Source organism: Gouania willdenowi, chromosome 9 (genome assembly GCF_900634775.1).
Source record: "Gouania willdenowi chromosome 9, fGouWil2.1, whole genome shotgun sequence".
NCBI lineage: Eukaryota > Metazoa > Chordata > Actinopteri > Blenniiformes > Gobiesocidae > Gouania > Gouania willdenowi.
The window spans coordinates 10,205,452-10,229,507 of NC_041052.1; the positions used below are offsets into that span (position 1 = coordinate 10,205,452).

Sequence of the window (24,056 nt, forward strand, 5' to 3'; positions counted from 1 at the left end):
CACTGTACGTCTATTTCTGTGATATGTTTTGTGTTTTTATTCGGGCAAAAAAGATAAATAAAAACAAATAAATGTAAAACATTATTTTAATCACTAATTTATTTTAATTTTATTATTACTAGACATTTTAGGAGACTGATTTATTTCCAGGCGACCCCACATGGGGTCCCAATCCCAAGGTTGAAAAACTTGTCAGAAACTACTTTTGAACAATGATTTTTGGAATTTTCTGTAAACATCATGTTTTCACTTACAGAATATATAATAAAGAGTGTAGCATATAGAATATAAATAATCTAGAAGTGAATATTGTTTGATTTTGATGGCTTTTGACAGGATTGTTTTAATTCCACTTTATTGGTCTGTAGTGTGAACTAGTCTATAAACTAAACTGTATGCTTTAAAAATCAGTTGAAAAAATATCAATGAATAAATATATATCTAGTGCATGACAAATGTCATTTATTTCAGCAGTTAATTTAATTTAAATCACATGTTATTCCTGAAATCCACCCTGAATCCAACACACTGCTGGGATCAGACTAATCCTGGGGGATCAGAGTTATCCAAATCCCACCAAAAACTTTTCAACACAAAATGAGGGTTTTATCCGGATTAAAACAAAGACTGGATTACGTGATCTAGTCCAATCTCAGAATGCGATTTTAGTTTTTAAACAATCCATGATCCAAAAATCCGATCAGATTACCTTTTGAACAACTGGGCCTTTTGTTTACATGCAGAGTTCAGTTTCTGATCCACATCCTCTGGTGCAGTTGCATGGACCAACCACTAGAGGAAGGCGTTATTGTTCTAGGCAGAAAAACAGAAAGCAGAAGAAGAAGCTCTCAGTCCTCCATGGGTCAAAGTGAGGTCAACACTGCGCAGAATCTTCTGCCACCTCCGTTAATTATTTGGCAACATTCAACAATGGAGCAGCAACATGTTGCCGTGCTATTTTGGTGGTTTCCTGACTACCCACAATGCAACTCCTCAGTAAGGATTGGAATTGATACATTGAATTGATTGATTTAATTGTTCATTAATTAGACACTGGAGGAGAGATCAAAAGTGAGTTTTAAAAAAAGGGGTTAAATGTTTTTAAATCTATGAATTTACATTCTTGTTTTTTTTTTTCTTTTTTCTCTCCTTTAAATTTAATTAAGTTTTGCTCTTTATTGTTCAATTCTATGATCATCAAATTTGATCAAAAGACTGTTACGGAGCTCATTAACATGAAATATGGGAACAGAATTATAATTGTGAACCACTTTTTTTTAATTTATGCATACAGAAGCTCCTTATTTGTTACTCCACTGAGTAAGACAGGGAGCAGTCACAAAGCTCAGCAGAGTACACATGCGGTGCTTATCATATGTGCAAATATCACGTGGCATTTTTTATTGTGCATATGAATTGCGCATCATGGACAGTATGTGTTAGGACAGTAACTGCAGAGCGATCGATGCTTTCCTTTAAGTCAGAGTCGCTAAAACTTCAGAAAACGCTCCAATGACACAAGGAAAAGTCGCTAGATTTATCGCTAGACTGCTTTTGAGAAAATAAGGAGTGAGAAAGTTGTCAGATTTAGAGAGAAAGTCAGGAAGTTGGCAACACTGGCCATACGCTCGCGACTTTGATTGGAAACGCTTTGAGACTGGCAGAAACAATCTCTCTAAAATTTGCCAGTTTGATCCGCTCTAGACTTTGTTTGCGTGTTCACACCGCCCAGACAAGGTGGAATATCCTAGCAAACAAATCTAGGGTCCGTCGGTGTGAACGCACCATTACAAGTTTTCGTCATGAAAAAAAGTGGATGAAAAACTAATAGTTGACTAAGCGTCCTTTCCGTCAACTGGATTCTCTCTCTTTAGTGTTACTTGCAAAGCCAACAGTCCTATAGAGGATGTCTTAAGTTGTTCTGGATCTAGTGTTTGCATGTTTTTACAATATTATGAAACACATGCCGACCATCACCTTTTACCCTGTACCGCGAGCTGATGGTTTACACATTATCTACACAACATGTAACACAAACACCAAAGCCAGAGTTCACCACGCTAGGGTTAATAATTATTTTTTATACTTCAGCTCATAAGGATTCATACACACCGGACGTGTCCACAGTCACCATGCAGCCGCGCCTCTCTTACTGCGTGTTGCTGCTCCTTTCTGTGTCATGGACGGCACAAGGGGGAAAGATTTTAGTGTGGTATACCGAGGGTAGCCACTGGATCAATATGAAACTGATACTGGATTTACTGGTGGACAGGGGCCACCAGGTGACTGTCCTGGCACCGAGCGTTTCACTGTACATGAACAGCAGCGAAACCTCCCACTTTGACTACCAACCATTTGACGTCTCCTTTTCCTTTGAAGAGATGGAGGAATACTTTGAGCAGTTCTTCTACTTCTCCATCTATGAAATAGACTACATGAACACTGTGCACGCGTTCTTTAAGTACGTGGATCTAATGAAGACTGATGTTAATTATGCTTTGGGTTATTTGGATGGCGTGGTGAAATCTGAAAGCATCATGAAGAAATTGAAGGAGGGAAACTATGATGTTCTCCTGTCGGACCCTCTCTTAATTGGGGCGGATTTGGTTGCAGACATTCTGGACATCCCTCTGGTGTTCTCCTTACGTTTTTCTGTAGCTCATAACTGGGAGAGGCACTGTGGTCAGCTGCCTGCACCTCCATCTTTTGTCCCAGCTGCCATGAGCCAATTGACAGATCGCATGGACTTCTTCCAGAGAGTGTGGAACTTTTTGTACTACGCCTCGGTAGATGTGGCCATGAGTCAGGTTTTCTGGAGTGCAACAGATAAATATTACTCTGAAGTCAAAGGTGAGCACACACAGCATAACTGACTGCTACTCAACTACCATGTCTAGAAATGCATTTTTTTTTTTTTTTTTTTTTTTTTTAAAAGGACCATTTTTTTGATGAGTGAGGAACTCACTGTCTCTAGTTCCTTACAGGAAAAAAAGCCAAAAGTGTCACATATTGTGCAACTGTTTGTTAATAAATGTATGTGTGGAATTTTGCATCAGCCAATTTAACCCCGATTGTCTTTCTGAGAAGACTTTAAGTTAAAAATAACGAGATTTATATTGTATATTACCGTTTTGAGAAAAAAATATAGAAATAGGAATTTTGGTCCAGATCGCTCAGCCTAAGTTTGGACAATATCTGACCCAAAGCCCCGAGCATGCCTGAGCCTTATTGGAGGCCAGAGCCCCACAGGACAGACGTAATGGTGAACAAATAGGAAGAAGAGCCCTGCAACCCCCCCGCCTTTGCCCAGTCCCACACTCTACACCAGCGAGCCCATTCACACCACCAATACTGAACTCTACACATGCGAAACGAGTACTTCCACACTACCAGATGGAGAAGCAACTTTTGTGTCACCAAATAGTCCATGTGATAAAAATCACTATCATTTTTAGTCAAAATGCTAATAATAAAGCTAAATAATGGAGGTCCTAGGTTGTTTCATAGTTTTGTGCTGTTGCAGGAAAACCCACCAGTGCCTGTGAACTGATGGGTAAAGCTGACATTTGGTTGATGCGCTCCTACTGGGATTTTGAATTTCCTCGTCCTTTTCTCCCAAATTTCAAGTTTGTTGCTGGGATGCACTGTAGGCCTGCTAAACCACTACCACAGGTACGAGCATCTACACAGCTGGACCAGGTTTTTTTTCCCCAGTCATTCTAAATATCCTAAATGGGACAGGAAAAGCCTCCCAGCATTATGAGGAATGTTGCTCTATTTGCAGGACATGGAAGAATTTGTCCAGAGTTCTGGAGATGCTGGTATTGTGATCTTCAGTTTGGGATCGTTTATCAAGAACATCAAAATGGAAAGGGCCAACATGATAGCCTCAGTCCTTGCTGAAATTCCACAAAAGGTTTGGAAGCAGCTTAGGACTTTGAGTTTTGCGAGCATTGACTGTTATCAATGTGTCGTTTTGTACTCCCAGTGTGTGATTAGTTTACACAGTTAAAATGTAAGATTTGATCACTTTCAATTACCAAAAACTGTAATTCAGTCAAATCAAGAATACCTGCCCAAATATTGTGTTTAAATTTGTACTTGTGCTTTCAAGTCTGTAAAGAAATTACAGATCCATTTATTGATTCTGCAATTACTTTTGTTTCTAGGTGCTGTGGAGATACAGTGGAACAAAACCCAAAACTCTTGGTCCCAACACCAGAATCTATAAATGGATCCCTCAGAATGACCTCCTGGGTGAGTACAAACTCTTTTCTCACCTGATCAGTGGGCTGTTGTTGGAGCATTCTGCTTCATACAAACAGTTTTACCAAATACTATGAGTTAGCTAACCACTAGAATAGTGTCTATATTAAAATGTGTCCTAATGTGTTTGCTTTTTTATAAGTGAAAAATACAAATTCCTTTGCATCAACTCTAATGTGTAAATGTCAAAGTATTTTATAACAAAATCAAATAAACATAAAGCTAAAATTAGAAATGTAGATAACGTGTTAGATCCTCACACCAAAAGCTAGTTCACAAACCAGTAGTTATCTTGAAAGCACACTACTGGTAAGCTTTGGAATAGTTGGCATCTCTGAACTTTACCAAAAATATAAAGTTTATATGTTCCTGTGTAGACCTGATCAATCCAATTGTGCAATACGTGTTTTTAGGAGTTTGTTTTGGTACTTTTCTCTCTGTGTTTTTGGCACATTCAAGCTTTCTGATGTCTTTATGGTTTTAAACATTCATGGACAGCACTGGCCAACTTTATTTTGATATGCAAATGTAATTGTCACATTATGTATTTTCAGTAGTTTTTGTTAAACTATTGGACAGTAGTTAAAGGGCTTTTCCAAAATGACAAAGGCACTAAACAATCTCCTTTCCCTTGCCAGAAGGAACATAATACTCTCAGCGTCCAGCCACTATATAATTAAAAATTCTAAAACCAAAATAAACAAAGAATGGACCATTGGACCGGCAATGTCTAGTCAAAGTAGCAACTTTGACTAGACAAAGTTGTCTACCTGATTGCAATTTGAATCAGGTGTTCACCTGAGAGAGAAAGGAGCTGTAATAACCTTCTGTTCTTCATGGGTTACTCTCGCAACCACTAAGAAGTTTAAACTTTCTAGTAAATTATCGTTATCTGTCTGAATATATTCCTGTTTGAACCTTTGTGCCCTCTTTTCCTAGACGAATGCTTACATTCTGCTTGACTTTTGCTTTAGGTCACCCAAAGGCCAAAGTTTTTATCACTCATGGTGGTGCCAATGGGCTTTACGAGGCCATCTACCATGGGGTTCCTATAGTGGGCATCCCGCTGTTTGCTGAACAGCCGGACAACTTGGTGCACATGAGGGCCAAAGGAGCAGGACTTATGTTGAACTTGAACTTCATGACAGCCGAGGACTTCAGAAAAGCAATCAACACGGTCATCAATGACAAATCGTAAGTTTTCAGCTAAAAATGTACGACCTCTCTAACAGAATTTCAGGAGTCATGGATCAGGGCCGCCCAAAGCTCTACTATCCCTAATGATTAGATTCAGAAGATTGTGTCATAAAGCATTTGGTTTTTGCCTCTTTTGTTCATATTTGAAGGAAAGGTGCCATTAAGAGTTGTGGTAAACTGAAGTAAAATTAGTTTGTATTCCAAAGTTCACCAAAATATAACAAAACAACTCACTGTCCTGCAGTTATGAAACTATTAAAAGTTTACTGAGATTCTATACAAAGATGTTTGTTTTAGTTCAACAGGAATGCACAAACCCTTCTATCCTTAAATGTTTGTCAGTTTTAATATACTCCACACCTAATCATTAAAGAACTTGCATCTTGTTTGAAAAAAATGCTTTTTTATTATTTTTATTTTTTAAATGTTACCGTAAAGAAACACTAATGCACAAGTGAACCAAGACTGATATAACTTGATTTCTTTATGCACAGATTGACATTTTCCCTCAGAAACTTCTTTTGTAAATTCATTTTTTTTTTTAAATCTTTTTTATTTAAAATAGAGAACCCTACGTATAAGCAATATTTGCACATTGATTGATAATGGGTTTTAAATGATAAGTAATTAAATTAATCAGTTACTGAAATTAATTATGATAGTGTTAAATTACTTAAAGTGTTCAGAAGTAAAACACATTTACCTTGTTAGAATATGGATACCAATTATTTGCAGAGATTAATAAATGTGTTTAATTTGTATATTTATAAACTAACAACGTAAAAACAATTTTTTAAAGACAGTGATTGTTAAAACTTGTTCTCTTATGATGGTTTTTAGAACTTGAGTTTATAAATTACCATCCCATTTTAGGAAATATTTCATGTTTTGTGATGGATGCAGTTGTAATAAGAAATGCTATAAAAGCTACATTTTCATTTTAAAAAAAATTAGTTTTAACTTTTCTGTTTAAAAAACATTTTAATTTACTGTTTCCAGGTACAAGGAAAATGCTCTTCGACTGTCAACTATCCACCATGAGAGGCCAATAAAGCCCAGAGAAGAAGCTGTATTCTGGATTGAACACACCATGAGACATAAAGGAGCCAAACACTTGAGGGTGCAGGCCCATGAGCTCACCTGGTACCAGTATCACAGTCTGGATGTGCTTGGATTTCTCCTGTCCATAGTTCTGCTCATTATGTTCATTTTCTTCAAGAGCTGTAGCTTTTGTTACCGGAGGTGTTTTGGCCAGAGAGGGAAGTCAAAGAGAAAAGCTGAATAAAAGACATTTATAAATATTGCATAAAACTGATAAAAACACAAGATTAATTATAGAAGATGAATATTAAAGCTGCTTTATTTGCTCAAGTGCTTTTTCCCTCCATTGTTTTTTCTTTAATGACTGCAGGTGGGTATAAACCTGACAGAGCAGCAGCTGAGATCAATTTAACATTTAAATCGTGGAAGCTCATTGGTTGATGTGAAAGGGAGAAAGAAAAGAAACATTAATGCTGCATTTTATTTTGTGCTTTTACTTTGAAAGTGCTGATAATCTAAACACATTTAATTCACTCATTTGATCCCAATTTTACCCAAAACACACCAAAAAAAAAAAAACTCAAACAGAAAAAATATATATCATTTTCGAACAACAGTTGCCAAACAGTCTCATCTTTCAACAGGTTGCTGAGAAATCATTTCAGTTCCTTATTTTTTCATCTTCCCATCTTCTTTGACTTTCCACAGCATCAGTTCCATGCAGGCAGAAGCATCTTCCTCAGTGTCATGGCCACACACTGAAACAATGACATTTTAATTTATTTGAACAATAACCATAGTATGAGAAAAATTAATTTTGCCATCTACATGTAAATGTTTTTAAATGAACAAATTCCCATTCAGTGGTGACCCACCATTCTCTTGAATGATCTTCCTGAGGTAATCCGCTGTAATCTTCTTGAGGCTCAGGGTGTGAGGTGGGCCGAGACGGTGGGGAAAAACCACTTTAGTATCTACAACCTTTCCATGGAGCAACTACAGAGAGAAAGTACATTTCTCAAGTTTTAACAACTAAAATTCTGCTTTTTTAAACATTCTAAATACCATGCAATCAAATTTTTAACCAATTTCCCAATATAAGTTTGGAACAATTAATAAATGTAGAATGTGTAAATGTAATGAATTATAACATGTGTTTCATGATCATACATAGAACAATCAATTCATAGTTTCATGATCACCTATCTCATATTTCCAACACCTTAAAACCCATGTAAACAGAACACAAGAAATAGGGCTTCACTCATAACAGCCTTCAACAAAAGCATAGTTAAATAATCTCCATAATTAAAAAAATATATATATATATATATTTTGTATTGCTTTATTGTGGTTTATAATCCAGAACTGATGTGATTACTTTGTGTCATAACTCCAAAAAAGGTTGAAAAGCTGTCATCACCTTCAGTAAACACAGGTCTGTTTCCAAGCCATGTCCAATCAGAATAGTGTCAGCGCTGATGAAGCTCAGCAAGGTGTTTTGAACCTCTTTGAGTGAGGGATAGTTTCCCTTCATTTCCTCCTCACTGATCCCTGAAAACCTGAACAAGTGGTACACAGGTTGACAAAAGACCAGCTAAAATGTTTAATGACCCACTGCTGAACCCAGTCTTTGTCACCCTTTAGCATACCACTCTAACCTCATCTAAAAATTCAAATTATTGTATTATTTAATTTAACTCTGCAGACAAATATTAACATAACTCTCAGATCTCAAATATTTCAGCTATTTATAAATTTATCTAAACATTTATTTTTAAGATTAAACCTTTTATTTAAACAATCTGATTTACTAAGCTAAGCTGTGTGTACTTCGTGGTTGTGCTGTCAAGTCTTTATAGCAAAGACATAACAGTCATATGCATTTGTTTTACTATTCAAAGAGAACAATCTTATTATTCCATCTGTATTACCGGGAAGGAATACATTATGGGGTTTTTTTTCCCTGTTACCTGGTGTTAAAGTCAATGACTGTGTTTTCAGGTTTAACAAAGGTGTCATACACAACTTGAAGATATGAGTTGACCACAGTCACTCTGGACAGCTCCACCCCATGAATGGTATAACACTGAAAACAAAAACCATACCAGATTCAATTTACATACTAGTTATATAAATGGTTAAAAAAACATAACTCCTGTGATCCAATTTAAAGAGCAAGTACACCTCCCCCAGATTTTTGCTGATCTGCCATTAGGGGGATGTTAAAAAAATGACTCAATTATGATTGTTGCTTCAAGAGTAGTTAAGACACACCCAGTCACACAGCCCCGCCCCCACAGCACTGTACAGTTCCACATAAAGCTGTCAATTAATGGTCACTGAGGGCTGTCATCTTTTATAGGAGGGGCAGGGCCAACAGTGCCAGTTAGTGATGTCACTGATCTGATCACAGCCAACAGCAAAATTAAATTGCAATAGCCAGTGTTTAACCCATACAGAGCAATCACTGACATTTTACAACTAAAAACTCTAAATGTAAATACTTTGACAAAAAAACCACATTACTTCATACATTATTCATACAATAGTGGTTTTAGGGCATACTTGCCCTTTAAATATTACCAATATACTTTTTTAAAAAGGGGAAGAAAAGTACAAAATCTGAGCCCTAAAAAAAAAAATTTAAATTAAGACATAACATCACCATTTCACAATCCAATGAAAAGATTCCAGCACAATTAGTGTCAAAAACACCACTGGGTGAAGTGACAAACCCTTCCAGGCTGATGAAATCATGGACATGGAGCTGGTAAAGAAAGAAAATGTTAAAAAAAAAAAAAAACAGTTAAGAGTTGCATTTGAATTCAGGTTTGACACAACATGATTGAATTCTTTCACCTCCGACACTTGACATCCGGGAGTTCCCATAATTCCCTCACAGCAGCTATAACGAGTCTCCATTCCACCTGGAACTGAACAAGGCAATAAAATATTAGGTTTTAGTCTGGCGTTTTGACACAAGTACTGCACTGTTATAAACACCATGCATGGAGAGCAGAAACAATAAAGCCATTTAAAATTCTCCTTGATTTTGGGTCAACTTTCAGGTTCATCCTCACCTCTCTTTGCGAGGCCTTTCCCATAGTGGTTGGTGCACTCCTCCTTTCGAACATGCTTGCCAGTTTGGGTCACAGAGTACGTGGCTCCGCACCGACAACAGATCCTTTTCAGAGCTTTAATCAACACATTAAAAAAAGGGCATCACTTCTAACAAATGTGCCATGAGATTAACTGCCAAGTGCGCCCTCTATCGTAAAAAACTGAGAACAGCACTTACGGTCCATGGTGACCTTCTTGTTATTTAAAAGGATGGCACATCCTTGTTTCTCTGGGTGCTGGATTGGATAGTTGCTCTCAATCAGCTTTTCATCAGTCAGAATGTAATCCTTTAGACACTCATACAGAGCCATGTCATCTGCCGAGTAAACAGGAAACTAAGCAGTTGTCAAAATACAGGAAATAAACATGCTCCATGTTGACTTCTTACCTGTCCCCTTTAGCATGTCTGGGTTCAGGGGTGTATTGCCTTTTAATCTTCGCCTGTTGACTTTATTTTCACCTGCAACAGATATTTGAACTTGTGTTACCAGTTCTGACACCAACACTGTTGCTGGCAGTTTATTACACTCACTTTTAGCAGCAAAGGCACTCTGGCTCCTCAGCCTCTTGATAACGTTCACAGCAACGCTTTGATACTTCACTTTGTTCATACTGCGATTGTACACCATCTTCTCCTCAGCAAGAGCCTATCAACAGAAGAGAATTGAAATATATATATCCTAAAAAAAAGTGTCAGAATGGTATTTAATAAGGGTGTGAGAAAAAAATAGATTTGGCGTTATATCGCAAAAATTCCCCGCGTGATTATCCTAAAAATCAAAAAAATGTCCAAATCGATTGTTTTTTTAATCATGTATTTTAAAGGGGAAAAAAACAAACATTGAATTGCACTAGCCTATGCATAGCATGTAAATGGCTGGTCAATAGGCGTCAATGAACCACATCAAACCTTGTTTAAACTATCTCACTCCTAAATGCATTTTAGCTTGAATTTGATTGATTTATTTTTCAGAAAGCATACTTGGCACTTTTATAGATGTAGAGTATGTGGTTACTTAATTTAAGAACTTAAGACTCAGATTTTGTTATAGGGTTAAACATTTGAAGTGTTTGTAATTCAAGTACCAATATCAAAAACAAGTGGTTAGTTATTTACTTGTTCACTAGTTTTTGTACTAAAATTTGGTGAAAATTTGTAATAATTGATATTGCCAAACATATCAGATTCATGGTAATGTTGCACACCCCTAGTATTCAATGCTCTTACCTTTTCAAATGCTTCATTGACATTGGCTGTTGTTTTGAGGAACTCCTCAGTGAACAGGTTGACGTAACGCTGTCTCACACCATGAGGAACTTTGTCTTTTATATCTTCATTCTGATGCTTCCGTTTACGCTTGACCGAAGTCGACAAATACAAAAGTCCTCATTTTAAACATTCAAAACAGATTACATACAATCAAACACATCTTACCTTGAACGGTGAGGTAGTAGAGCTCACGTTAGAGGACGGTAAAGTACTATTAAACATTGCTGAAGGTTTACGTGCTGGGGCTGGAATGAGCACGAGTGCTGCCGGGACATTTCTTTGGACCGATGTAACTTCAGACTGAAGGTAAGCTCTATTGGCCGTGTAACTGCTGGTTTGTAATCGACTGATTGGAGTTAGCACGGAGGTAACTGGGCCAGAACTGGAGTCAACAGGCAAAGGGATGGCACCTTCTGGGAGGAGCAGGTGCAGGTTGTTGCTCACGTTGATTGTCCTTCCCACTGGAACGCAGCTCAAATTAGCTGTGCAGAAAACTAAAGACTCATACCGAGCTTAGGAAGACAGTGACTACATTAGCATTACCTACCATGTTGGGTTGGAATTGTCTGCAGCGTTGGCTTAACAGGAACAGACGTACTCTGGGTTTCTAACTTGTTTTTACAGGAAACAAAAGCCTGCCCTCCTCTCACTGAACCAGTAACCATGGAGGCTCTCTGCTGAGCCTGTTGGATCCTGGGAGTGCTGGAGGTGTACGAGCTAATACTTGAGGCCGTTTTGCCACGAAGAGGGACTAGAACTTGGGGCTGAGGTCTGCGCTTAGCTAGTGGCTGTTAAAGAAAATGTGACAACAGTTATACACTTGTGTCCTGTCCAACCAGATTTAAAGTGTAAGCACGTACCTCTATGCGTGTACCTTCATGAGCCACTCTCCTCTTTACTGTCACTTGTGAAGCAACATTGCTCTCTGGCTTTACTGCATCATCAACTTTTGTCTGTAAACAACATTCAAAAACACTTTATACCAGGGTTGGGATCAATTAAAATTAATTTACAATTACAGCGACCAGCATATTTATCCCAAATACAATTAAATTATGATAATTTTTAATCCCCTGAAAGTTAATTACATTCTCAATTATCAAAGTTCAAATACAAAAAAAATAACTTCCTCTTGTGTTAGCATCTCTTATAATGGGTCAGTTTTGATCAAGATAAAATATACCTATCATCCTTACTTTTTGTACAAAACATCAGTTACATACCGGTATATGATATTGAAAAGGCACTGGAGATGCGAGGTGATTATGAAGGCACCACATTTATTGTGAGGAATGTACTTTGAACTCTGCTCAATAACTATGTTTATCTACCATTTATTTTTATTTCATAATGTTATTCTTTTCATGGGATTTTTTTTAATTACTATTCTTCATTAAATATTTGTTTTTTACCTTTTTTTAATTATTATTTTTAATTATTCGTTATTTGATTATTACTTTTGATGTTGCCATGTGTTTGTGTTAGGAGGTTGTTACTTTTTTGTCAGCATATTGTAATGTATGTTCAATGTATAAATGATAGAGCAATAAATACATGTTACATTCACAGTTGTTACTCTGTAAAATTACATCACCCCCATTTAAATATAATTCTGTTTTATTCCAACTGTAACCCACTGACCCCCCAACTCTTCTAACCCTTACCACCGGTATGGGTGTGAAGATTCACTGTCAGGTAGTTCGAAAACTCAATATGAAACACATTTTATTCATCGTTAACTACGTATGTGTAAGTTATAATTTACAGATTTTAAAGAATTTTCATGCCAATTATAATAACCAAGTCAATTTTCTGGACCCAATTACAATTTGAGGATTCAAATTAATTGTAATTGATTACAATTTCAACTGACCCCCAACCCTGCGTCATACAAAACCTACAGACACGTTGATGTCGGAGTCATTTTTACCGCTCTCCTCTTCGTTTGCTTCCATGAAGATCCTGTAACATTCTTCCATCGGGTCACTGTCTGACAGATCCATGTCCGAGTACTTCAGCCCCTCCTCCTCATCAGAGCTGATTATGATGACTTCCTTTGTAGGTGTTTTTATTGAAAGCTGCTCACTATTTTTAGATGAAATCTCAACTCTTTTAGACAAACATGTGATGACAGCTTTCAATGATGGTTTCTGAGTTGTAGTGTGACAAATGGCAGAGGATTGCTCTGAATGAGTGATCGAATCGGTGTTCTGTGTTGGTCCTGAACCTTTACTCGACTCCTTTGACATCACAGCCTTTGCACTTCTTTTGACAAAAGACGACTTTTCTTCAGCTTCAGTGGAATAGCTGCATTGTAAATTAGCTTTAGGACTTATGAGTGACTTCTTTGGTGGCTCACACTGAGGATTGTTAGGGACATATTTTATGTTTGATTCAACAGTTGGATGTTCATCAAGCTTTTTCACTTGTTCAGTAGATTTAAGCGTGCTCGTTTTACCTTTATTTTGAAGGGTTGCTAGAGATTCGAGTTGAGTAATGACACCTCTATTGGCAATTTTAGTTTCACATTTTTGGCCATTTGAGGTGGATTGCTGGTTGTCCTTTGATACGGTGGCGTTTGCGAAGTGCACTTGTGATAAAGTAGGTACTACGTTTACTTTCCCTGAAGACTTGCATCCCACAGAAACATGTGATTTCTGAGCCTGGAACGTTGCTTTAGGAGGTGATGGAGGAACATCTATGACCAGCTCACATTCTTTATAAGACTCATCAAAAGGATCTGGAGATGTAGAGCAAGAATCCTGAATGTTGGTTTGAAAAGTATTCTTTGGGTCACAAATAGGAGTTGCTTCTTTCAGGCCTTCATTGCTCTTTGTCCGCTGCACTTTCCCAGATGAGTGGTTAGAACACAGGTCCGAAGAATAGTTAGACATAGGGTCATACTCTAAATCAGTCCTTGGTTTGGTGTTATCAACCACATACTTAATTGTTAAGTCCTTCCTCGCTGCTGATGAAGGATCACTGTAGTGAGCACTAAGAACACTTTGACCAGCAGCCCCAGACTCATGAGAGGCATAAGTTCTGCTGGTGGCCAGTATGTTCTGGTAGGATGACAGCCGCCTCCGCTCCTGCTCCACCAGATGGGTCACAGTTTCTATCTCCTTGTTGATACGCTCCAGCTCGTGGAGACATTCCTCTTTTCTTATAGGTGCTCTGCCAGCAGCATACAGTTGGCCACACAGGACACCTACATTAAAAAATTAAAAAAAGACAGAAAATGAAGGAATTCAACAGCTCATTAACACAAAGCCCCATAAAACTCACCGGAAAGTTGCTCTAATTTCAAGCCACTGTGTAAAAACATCAATTAAACCACTCTTTTTGCTTTTAGTTTTGTTCTTTAAAGTGTAAGTACACCCCCAGGTTTTAGCTGATCTGCCACTAGGAGGAAATTAAAAAAATGCTCCTAGAGTAGTTAAGACACTTACAGTCACAGCGGCCCCACCCCCAAAATGCTGCACAGTTCCACATGGATCGGTCAATCAATGTTCACTGAAGGCTGTGAGAGGAGGAAACCACTTCTTCTGTGTAGTTTCACAACGGTTGGCAACCTAGGCGAGGAGGAAACCAGTCCCTCCTCCCATCTTTTATGGGAGAGGCGGGGCCAACAGTGACGTCAATGATCCAAAAAGACATCACTATTCTATTCTCAGCCAATAGCAAAATTCTATCATTCAACCCATAGATGGCGTTCATTGACATTTTACAATTAAAACTGCTCATTTTAAATACTTTGATTAAAATGTGAAGAGTGGGACTTGGATCAATAAACTAGATTACTTCATAGCTAATCATGTGTATTCAGCAGAAAAAAGTGACTTTGGGGTATATAGCCTACACTTTAAACTCCAAATGTTTTTACAGTTTCACTGATGCAATTCACACATTTTTGGTTGTAAAGTTTTAAAAATCTTTTTTTTTTTATTAACAATAATATCTGTATGTTGCATCTTTAATCAGGTAATATTTAAGCATAAAGTCCTGGTCAGTTTGACACAGACTGAGTCCCATTTTGATAGCTCAGTTCCATGTCTGCTATCTTCTTCAAATGCTCCCATCTGTCCCATTCTTGCATGAGGCGTTTATCTGCTTACATTCCATATCCATGTTTTGGAAACTTTGTTACATCTAATGTGCATTAAGTCCAGAGGAAAGAATCCCTCCTTGGAGCATTCCATCAGATTGTAACCAACTGTAAAAAAAAAAAAAACAACACTCCTTTTGTTTTCACAAGAAGTTGAAGTACAACTTTAAAGACAAACCAGTTGTTGTGACTGTAGAACTTAATTTTTTTATCATCTGGGGTGTAGCAGATTGTATTTTATTTTTTTCCAGCCACAGTTGCCTTGTGTATGAAATGTGCTATACAAATAAATTAGCCTTGCATTATGAAAAAATAAAAACTCCTACAATGGTGGAGTGGAGAAAATTTGGGAATGCTTTTTAGTGATTTGAAGGGAATAATAAAAACTAGGCATGTTCAGCTGCTTTTACCTTTTAGATTAAACAGTCATTTAAATATTATTATCTAATATATAAGACGGATTGTGTGGTTTAAATGTTCATTTTTTAAGTATTTAAACATTGTTATCCATGCTATGACAAACAGAGGAGATGCCTGTTGCTGCGTCATCCTTTAAATTGGACACACCTGTGCAATTGCGCCTATACTTTCACAGTGTGAAGGTAGAGCTCACCAACCTGTTAAATCCGCAGTACAGACGGACTCCCGCGTTCCTCCATGTTGGTAGAAACAATAGGGCCGTTGACAGGAGGCTGTCGGGCAGGAAAGCTGATGAAAAAGCCCGGAGGAGGGGAACATGAGGACTGTTTATGTCCAACTCGCTCACTCTCTGGCCGACGGCCCACTGCAGGGTGACGGTGACCCTCAACTGAACGATTACCGTCGCCAAACACCTTTATATAGCCTCGGCTGATTGTCGCGAGACCAAAAGTAGCCTTTTAATTGGAGCTTATACAGGAAGCTACAAACTTGTGAATTATTTTTTCAAAATATTAGTATACACATACCTGTACTTTAAATCATTACGTCTTCCACACAAAATCAGTCTGTTTAACCTGATTGTGAAGATTTTATGTCATTGTATATCAATCAGGTAACAAGTTTTTTTTTTTTTTGAATAAAATTATGATTATTATTTTAGATCTCGTTTTTCAGCTAAGTGCCTTTTATTTCTCTCAATAACACTATATTCGAGTGTTTACATTTTTTCCAAAATCAAGCTAATGTTAAAAACAATTTATGGTTTGATTAATTTAATTAACGGTTTAATTAATTTAATTATAAAATCACAGGGTTTATTACCGATTACATGTTTTCATTCTTATGAATATGAAGTGAAGGAACATTTTTGGCATGTTAAAAAAATGCTTTGGAAAAGAAGCGGTTGTTTTTTGGGATACATTGTTGGTATTTAAATGTATTGCATATCTCTCAAAAGGGTAAAAAAGGGACTAGGAAACCATAGAGTTTCTGATTCTGGAAAGGTTTTTTTTTAATTATTTTATTTTAGTGTAGGTTTATTTATTCCTACTTATATTCACGTGGCTGTATATGTATTTATATAAATGTGTATAGATGTGTGCATTTAGTTATTTTGGCTGTAATTTTGAAAGCTTTTTCTCTATATTCTATTCCTGTATATATGTGTTGACAACCAAATTTCTCCATTGCGGGACCAATAAAGTAGCCTACTATTTTATCATATCTAATTAAACTATGAATGCACTTTTGGGGAAAAAATGTTGTTATTCTGTAAAAATAAATAAATAAATAAAATAAAATTCTGAACCTACTTGTAATTTTTTTAAGTTGAATTTAAAGTATGCTTGTATATTTTTCAATTTTGCTGTGTCATTAAATGAAGTATTACGATTTTTGTTTTTTTTTTGCTATTTATAACGTTACAGTGCAGTACTCCTCCGTAGCTCTAGATGGCGCTGCTCTTCAACATACAATGAGAGAGAAGGAGGAACAGTAAACAGTGATGGACGTAGAGGAAGTACAACACTAGATTCTGGTGCTGAAAGTCTCCTGTTTCATGTGTTACTGGACCGATTATTTCTCTGACTTTTTTAAAGAAGATGGATGAATAGATTTAAACTTTGACAGATGGATAACATCGGGGAAGACTCGGAGGACGATGACAGTGAGTGGATTGATATTTGTAGCCCTGCTGCTGTTACAGCTTCAGGTAAAGTGCACAGAAATAAACAACGCTGGAAAACATTTGTTAGTATGTTTTTGATTCATTCATTAAAGTTTGCAATGTTTTTGTTTGTTTGTTTATAACCAGGTGTCAATAAGATAACAACACCTTCTTCCAGAGTGATCTTACATTTCGACCTGGATTGTTTCTATGCTCAGGTGGAGATGATCAAAAATCCAGCTTTGAGAGAACTTCCTCTTGGTAAAATAAAATAAAATTAAATTAAAACACCTAATTACAGATCATTGAGACTCTAACTCAGTGGTTCCAAAATTTTTTTATTTTATTTTTTATTTTTTTGATTGTGAAAAACTTTATTTTTCTTTTTAGAATTCGTTTTTTATTATGTTTGTTGTACTGTGTTACAAACACTGAGTAGGCAGGATTATATATAGATTTTTATTTGAGAAATTGAAAATGTAGAATACAGTCGTTTAAGGTTGTGTGTTGTGTTTTAATTTGAAAAGAATAATAATCAGTAATTTTTTTAATTTATTTTTTTTATCAATTACTAGATTTTTCAGGCGAACCCACATTGGGTCGCGAGCCCAAGGCGGAATAACACTGGTCGAACTGATTCTGCCAGTTACCCATGATGCTTCTCTTTTTCTTTTTCGCACAGGTATCCAACAAAAATACATCCTCGTCACCTGTAACTATGTGGCGAGGGAGCGAGGTGTCACCAAACTCATGTCTGTGACTGATGCCAAGGAGAAATGTCCTGAGCTGGTGTTGGTTAAAGGAGAGGATCTCACACATTATAGAGAAATGTCCTATAAAGTCACAGGTGATACAGACAATATCTACATGCAACAAAAGGAAGAAAGAAATCCATATTAAAACACATAGTGTGATTTACATGTTGTCCAATGAGAAAATGTTAAACAGGGAAAAAACAAGTGAAATGAAAATTAGAGATTACACTTTTTGACGAGTTCAAATATAAAAAAAATACACACTTAGAGGTTTCTGTGGATTTTCTCTCAGCACAATATGCTGACTTAGTGTATTTGGTAACACTTAAAGTTTTATACATAAGGCTGACATTATATTGCCATTATTATGACCTGACACCTGTCATTAGCATGAATACGCTGTCATTAAGTGCCGTTCGTTACCTTAACCCTAAACCTAAGCTGAACCCTAACCCTAACCCCTCTAGATCCCTTCATCAACCCAAAAAATGGCAACATAGCTCCAAAGGTGTTGTAATTTAGCGAACAACACCAAATGACAGTCTTCATGACCCCTTATTCATGCTAATGACAGGGTAATGTCAGCCTTATGTATAAAACTTCAAGTAAAGTGCTATCGTGTATTTAATATTGCCATGTTTGTTTGTGTCATGCTTTTATCAGAGCTTTTGATGTCCTTCTGTCCACTGGTGGAGAGGCTTGGATTTGATGAAAACTTCATGGATGTCACAGAGATGGTGGAAAGAAAACTGGCAGATACACCAAAGTCTGACAGCGTTTCATTTAAGGGTCACGTCTATAATAATATCAGTGAGTATTTTCTTTTGCAGTGCTGTACTTTGGGGCTCAAAGTTCCTAAAGCGGTTTGTGTTTTCTTTGCTCCCACAGCTCCAGACACTAAAACCCCTGACAACCTGAGGTTGGCTGTAGGGTCCCACATAGCGGCAGAGCTGAGAGAGGAAATGTACACCAGACTGGGTCTGACTGGCTGCGCCGGCATTGCTACCAACAAGCTGCTGGCCAAACTGGTTTCAGGGACCTTTAAACCCAACCAGCAAACGGTCCTGCTTCCTGAGAGCGTGAGTGACATCATGGGCTGCCTCGGTGGACTCCGTAGAGTACCAGGTGTGTGAGGGTCTACTAAAGAGATTATTGTTCAGTCAACTCCTCATTGTCACACAGACGTTGACTTTAATGGGTAGTTAGGGGAGAACATGCAAACTCCACACAGGAATTACCCAGGTCTCCATAGTAGAGAGTCAAACTTAGAGTTTGTTTTTGCGCCAAACTTTTTTAATCTCAATGAGTCTTTTCACCTGGTTTAAAAAAGGTATGTGTAGCTTGTTTAGGTTGCCATGGCAACATGAGTGGTTGAGATACCCACATTTTAATTTACGGTTGTGAAATTGTTTAATTTTACACTCAATTGTGTCAAAATGTCTGCATTGGTCCTGTCATTTTAATGTCAAGGTATTATTTTATATGTTTTATATTTGATATTCGTCCTTTCATTGAAGTTTATTGAGTACGACTGGAAATTTACCAGAAAGGGGAACTCTGAGATTTACGCGGGTTTCAGCACGAAAAAATATACACGCTATATATAGGCTGTCCTATTTTGTTCCCTTTTTCTGTTGGTCATCAGGCAAACACTGTATATACTTTTATTTACTGCTCATGAGTGTTTTAAGATGCATGTGTGACATTTTATACGGTGTTTTGTTTAAAACTGTGTGGACATCAGTTTGTCTCGAGAACTTTTTGAATGACTGACAGTTACAGTTTCATGTTTAAATTGTCAAGAATTTCATCGTGAACGTTATTTGTTTAGATAAATGCAGTTCTTGGATGAGTACCACTGCCTACTAACGGACAGTGTCCTGTTTGAAGGGGTAGGTCACCAGACTGCCAAGAGACTTCAGGCCCTGGGGTTGGTTGGCGTCCTAGACCTCCAGATGTGCCCCATCAGTGACCTGGTGACAGAGTTTGGATTGCCCACTGCTCAACGCTTAAAGAATCTTTCCCTTGGTTTGGATAATTCACCTGTCACCTCCTCTGGAGCTCCTCAGGTAGGCAGCAGTGTGTGGAAAACCTAATTTTATTATCCCCCGCCACAAAGTGTGGAAGGGGGATATAGGTCTTTTCTCAGAAAACGTTTAGGATAGGATAACCAAATTCGGTGTGTGGCTTCGGGGCATCAGTACCTTGATGGAGTTCAAAAATGAGAAGCGCACAATTATTTTTTCCGGAGTTATTGCCCTTGATCTTTTATTTTTTTACTCTGTTCGAGGTATCTTCAAAGGGGACAGCTTTTCTTAGAAACCGTTTAGGATAGGATAACCAAATTCGGTGTGTGACTTCAGTGTATCAATACCTTGATTGAGTTCGAAAATGAGAAGTGCGCATCTATTTCGTCTGGAGTTATTGCCCCATTCAAAGGGAACAGCTTTTCTTAGAAAATGTTTAAGATAGTTACTAATTTTATGCCAATAAATGTGATAATATATTCTTATGTATACATCTAAGTTAGATTTAGAATATTTAGGAAAAGGTTGTGAGTTAAATGGGAACCAATCTGGTGGGTGATGTTGATGACTGTCTTCTTGTTTGTTTTATTTTGTTACAGTGGGTGAAAAACTTTTTACCCTTTTTACATTTCAGTCTCTCAGTGACGAAGACTCTTTCAGAAAAATGTCTTTGACTCAAGAAGTTCTGGATAAGATCCGGGAGCTTTTGAGCAGTCTGGTGAAAAGGTTGGATCCAGTGTTGTCAATGGGATATTTAAAACTATTTACTTTAGGCCGATTCTTTATTCTTTTATGTTTTTTTTCACACAAGGATGCAGAAAGACGGCAGGCAGCCTCACACCTTCAGACTCACAATACGACGACACTCTGCGACCAACAAGTGGTTCAGCAGAGAGAGCCGACAGTGCCCCATCCCCAACCACATCGGAAAGAAGATCACATCTGGTGAGCTTCTCCACTCTACCAGATGTGAAGATACTGTGTAGGTGTACTAGTGTACACTGTTTTTCACCGACGTGTCCAAAGGTTTCAGTGATGAGGCTGTATCTCAGCTGGTCTCGTTGGCCATGAAGCTTTTTGATAAGATGGTGGACAGCAGCGCCGCCTTCCACATCACCCTCATCAACGTGTGCTTCTGCAACCTGCAGAGCAGAAGCACCGGTATGGGAGGGAAGGGATCCATTTCCTCCTTCTTCGCACGGAGTACATCATCCCCGAGGAAAACCCCAAAAATCTCAACACAAAACCAGGTAATGTCGTCACATATTGATCTAGAAATGAAATCAATTAAAATTAATCATCAGTATTGTTTCCGACGAACTTTGGGGTCTAAAAGAAGGGGAAAAAAGTTCAATTTCACTGCTGAAAGGGGTAAAAGTGGGTGCAAAAAATTTACATAATGTTAGGGACAAGTATAACTAATAAAATTCCTGAAATTGTACAAACCTAGTATAAATGTTATGTTTTTTCATTGTATTATTTTGCATGGATGCTCACATTTATGTCTGAATATGATACCAATATTTGAAATTACTCCCAATTACTTCCAATAAATAATTCCTATGAAAAGTTAATATTTTTGAATATTCCCCCAAAATTCCCAAACTTAAGTTGCCATGAAAATTTTGTGGAAATCCTTCCGCACTTTTGCAATCCTACTTGTATTATTTATAAATGATAGTATGTTTTTAAATATGAAGTTTAAAAGGAGGTGGTCTTTTAGTTTAACCCATTAGTGTGATTACTCAGCTCACTGAAAAGTCCTAAAAACTGACCAAACTTTTTCAATTTATTTTTTTAAAAGACACATGGCCTCAATGTATTTTTTTACTCCTATGGAGTAAACTCAAAAAACCTTAGAATAGAACTTTATTGATCCCGAGAGGGGAAAAAATCACTAATTATAAGTTCATAATGAGTTTGGAAATTCACTTAGATACCCTTCGAGGCTGTCATGAGTATTTTCATGCAGGATCTCAACAGTACAACTCCCAAACATAAATCATGAAAGATTAGAAGAAATCCAAAGAAAAATGGTGTATTAATGAATAGTGTCACTGTTTGTTTTGCTTCTTTCTTTGGTAATCCTTGATTTTCTTCCATTTTTCCCAGTATTATTCCTCTCAGCCCGGCTGTGGTCACAGCTGCACGGATCCTCATATCCTCACAGACACTCCCATCACTCAGGACAAGCAGCGGCTGGTCACGAACACCACGTCCAGCCCTGAGGCTCCATCATCATCACACGGCTTCACATGGAATAAGAGGTTTGTTGTTGGCGGAGAGGAGGTTGGAAACTTCCCCAGCAACGTAGCAGAATGCAAACCCCAGGAAACCAAAAGCTCTGTGATACATCAGCTTCGTCCAAATGTTGACCCAGAGGTTTTCAAACTTCTCCCAGAGGACATTCAGAAGGAGCTGTTGTCTCCTGCGTATGTGGAATCTGTCTCTGATGGTTTAAGTAAGTCTCCACGACCACCGCCATTCCCTCAGTCCTCTGACTGTGAAATTCCAGGTAACGTGGACCCAACCGTGTTTTCAGAGCTCCCGCTGGATGTTCAGAGAGAACTGATGTCTGAATGGAAGCAACACAAACCAGTCCTGAAGAGTCCCTCATTTAGGAAGTCAGGGAGAACCACCACGGACAAAGATAGAAAACCTGCTGCGAAAAACAGCCAAACAAACCTGCTGAAGTTTTTCAAACCTAATTAAAGAAGATTCTTCAAAGTTTTCCACTCTTTCTTTAAAGCAGTTGTATTTCATATCTTGTATATAATGCTAAGTTGTTTTCATTGGATGTGAATAAAAAAAATGTTATAAAGTGTGTTTTTTTTTTTTTATGCTTGATAAATATCTTAAAGATTTACTGATTTTGATAAATGTAGTATTCAAACAAACTTTTATTTAAATAAATCAATTAATTTGTTGATTTGCCAAAAGGTGGTATGTGATCATGTACCTAATTTAATATAATTGCATTACAAATCCTACCAAAGCTGCCTAAACCTTTAGCGAAAGTAAAGAAACTGCAAGGGGTATTTGTCCCATAACTACTACACAAAAAAAGAAACATTTATACAGTGGATATAAAAAGTCTACACACTTCTGTTCAAATGCCAGGTTTTTGTGTATGTAAAAAAAATGACACCAAGATAAATCATTTCTCAACTTTTTCTACCTTTAATGTGACCTATAACCTGTATAACCTTTCAAGGGGAAAGAAGTGCTAACACTGTCTGGTATTTGAAACTGTTCATAATTTCCTCCACCCTGACTACGGCCCCAGTTCCAACAGAAGAAAAACAGCCCCACAGCATGATGCTGCCACCACCATGCTTCACTGTCGGTATGGTGGAGGTTTGGTGATGAGCAGTGTTGTTTTTGCGTCAAATATACCTTTTGGAATTAAGGCCAAAAAGTTAAACCTTGGTTTCATCGGACCATAACATTTTCCCACATGCGTTTGGGAGACTTCAAATGTGTTTTTGCAAAGTGAAGCTACAGGCTTGGATGTTTTTTTTTTTTTTTTTTTCATAAGATAAGGCTTTCGTCTTGCCACCCTACCCCGTAGCCCAGACAAATGAAGAAGACAGGAGATTATTGTCACATGTACTACACAGCCAGTACTTGCCAGAAATTCCTGCAGGTCCTTCAATGTCGCTGTCTTCCTCTTGGCAGCCTGCCTGACCACTTTTCTTCTTGTCTTGTCATCAATTTTTGACGGACGTCCTGTTCTTGGTGAAGTCACTCTTGTGCCGTATTTTCTCCACTTGATGATGACTGTCTTCACTGTGTTCCATGTTATATTTAATTCATTGGAAATTCTTTTGTACCCCTCACCTGACTGATATCTTTGAACAATGAGATCCCTCTGATGCTTTGGAAGCTCTCTGCGGACCATGGCTTGTACTGGACGATGTGGAACTTTATTTGGGGTGAATCAGAGGCACTTTAAATGGTGACAGGTGTGTGCTGACTCCAATTTAACATGAGTTTGAATGTAATTGGTTAAATCGGAACACAGCCCCGTCCCCAGTTATAAGAGGGTGTGAACACTTTTGCAACCTCATTCTCTCAGTTTTTTTTTATTTTTACTTCACCTCCACAAAAGGTTTCAGTTTGTTTTTCAATTGCATTGTACAGGTTATAGGTCACATTAAAGGTGGGAAAAGTAGTGAAATTATTT

General features: G+C 37.6%; 3 protein-coding genes across 10 annotated transcripts; 2 read left to right on the forward strand and 1 right to left on the reverse strand.

The window, feature by feature from the left end:
- Positions 1 to 859: 859 nt before the first annotated feature.
- LOC114469348 (UDP-glucuronosyltransferase 2A1-like) lies at positions 860 to 7,179 on the forward strand. 2 transcript variants are annotated; one of them, XM_028456778.1, is made up of 6 exons: positions 860 to 996; positions 3,524 to 3,672; positions 3,785 to 3,916; positions 4,170 to 4,257; positions 5,241 to 5,460; positions 6,463 to 7,179. In XM_028456778.1, the coding sequence occupies exons 1-6, from the start codon at positions 984 to 986 to the stop codon at positions 6,746 to 6,748; spliced, it is 888 nt and encodes a 295-aa protein (XP_028312579.1). In that variant the 5' UTR covers positions 860 to 983; the 3' UTR covers positions 6,749 to 7,179. The 2 variants fall into 2 exon arrangements, with proteins under 2 accessions (XP_028312579.1, XP_028312578.1); XM_028456777.1 differs by lacking the exon at positions 860 to 996 and adding an exon at positions 1,193 to 2,850.
- LOC114469347 (RNA exonuclease 1 homolog) lies at positions 6,998 to 15,799 on the reverse strand. Of its 4 annotated transcripts, none has more exons than XM_028456774.1 (16): positions 15,620 to 15,799; positions 12,799 to 14,105; positions 11,758 to 11,850; positions 11,445 to 11,685; positions 11,063 to 11,358; positions 10,856 to 10,984; positions 10,160 to 10,274; positions 10,016 to 10,087; positions 9,806 to 9,943; positions 9,588 to 9,701; positions 9,367 to 9,440; positions 9,173 to 9,274; positions 8,529 to 8,593; positions 7,928 to 8,066; positions 7,380 to 7,500; positions 6,998 to 7,262 (listed from the first exon to the last, which is right to left on the reverse strand). In XM_028456774.1, the coding sequence occupies exons 1-16, from the start codon at positions 15,738 to 15,740 to the stop codon at positions 7,174 to 7,176; spliced, it is 3,216 nt and encodes a 1,071-aa protein (XP_028312575.1). In that variant the 5' UTR covers positions 15,741 to 15,799; the 3' UTR covers positions 6,998 to 7,173. The 4 variants fall into 4 exon arrangements, with proteins under 4 accessions (XP_028312575.1, XP_028312574.1, XP_028312576.1 ...); XM_028456773.1 differs by having other exon boundaries at positions 8,478 to 8,593; XM_028456775.1 differs by lacking the exon at positions 15,620 to 15,799 and adding an exon at positions 14,347 to 14,463 and having other exon boundaries at positions 8,478 to 8,593.
- Positions 15,800 to 16,007: 208 nt separating this feature from the next.
- On the forward strand, positions 16,008 to 22,691 carry poli (polymerase (DNA directed) iota). 4 transcript variants are annotated; one of them, XM_028457559.1, is made up of 12 exons: positions 16,008 to 16,035; positions 16,850 to 17,133; positions 17,236 to 17,349; positions 17,771 to 17,935; positions 18,507 to 18,653; positions 18,732 to 18,968; positions 19,734 to 19,912; positions 20,505 to 20,596; positions 20,682 to 20,815; positions 20,897 to 21,120; positions 21,983 to 22,331; positions 22,413 to 22,691. In XM_028457559.1, exons 2-12 carry the CDS (start codon positions 17,052 to 17,054, stop codon positions 22,580 to 22,582), a joined length of 1,893 nt encoding a protein of 630 aa, XP_028313360.1. In that variant the 5' UTR covers positions 16,008 to 16,035; positions 16,850 to 17,051; the 3' UTR covers positions 22,583 to 22,691. The 4 variants fall into 4 exon arrangements, with proteins under 4 accessions (XP_028313360.1, XP_028313359.1, XP_028313358.1 ...); XM_028457558.1 differs by having other exon boundaries at positions 16,009 to 16,035; positions 16,850 to 17,088; positions 21,983 to 22,691; XM_028457557.1 differs by having other exon boundaries at positions 16,010 to 16,035; positions 21,983 to 22,691.
- The last annotated feature ends 1,365 nt before the right edge of the window (positions 22,692 to 24,056 follow it).

What these genes read in the sequence shown, in the direction of transcription:
- LOC114469348 (XM_028456777.1), top strand. Translation starts at nt 2,001, where the DNA reads ATGGTTTACACATTATCTACACAACATGTAACACAAACACCAAAGCCA. An exon ending in TTGCTGAAATTCCACAAAAG is followed by an intron (nt 3,917 to 4,169) that starts GTTTGGAAGCAG and finishes TTTTGTTTCTAG; the next exon opens with GTGCTGTGGAGATACAGTGG. An exon ending in ACGGTCATCAATGACAAATC is followed by an intron (nt 5,461 to 6,462) that starts GTAAGTTTTCAG and finishes TACTGTTTCCAG; the next exon opens with GTACAAGGAAAATGCTCTTC.
- LOC114469347 (XM_028456773.1), bottom strand. Translation starts at nt 15,740, where the DNA reads ATGTTCCCCTCCTCCGGGCTTTTTCATCAGCTTTCCTGCCCGACAGCC. An exon ending in ATGAAGGTACACGCATAGAG is followed by an intron (nt 11,686 to 11,757) that starts GTACGTGCTTAC and finishes TTTCTTTAACAG; the next exon opens with CCACTAGCTAAGCGCAGACC. An exon ending in AGACATGCTAAAGGGGACAG is followed by an intron (nt 9,944 to 10,015) that starts GTAAGAAGTCAA and finishes TTTACTCGGCAG; the next exon opens with ATGACATGGCTCTGTATGAG.
- poli (XM_028457557.1), top strand. Translation starts at nt 17,052, where the DNA reads ATGGATAACATCGGGGAAGACTCGGAGGACGATGACAGTGAGTGGATT. An exon ending in TTTGAGAGAACTTCCTCTTG is followed by an intron (nt 17,350 to 17,770) that starts GTAAAATAAAAT and finishes TTTTTCGCACAG; the next exon opens with GTATCCAACAAAAATACATC. An exon ending in TTGAGCAGTCTGGTGAAAAG is followed by an intron (nt 20,597 to 20,681) that starts GTTGGATCCAGT and finishes TTTTCACACAAG; the next exon opens with GATGCAGAAAGACGGCAGGC.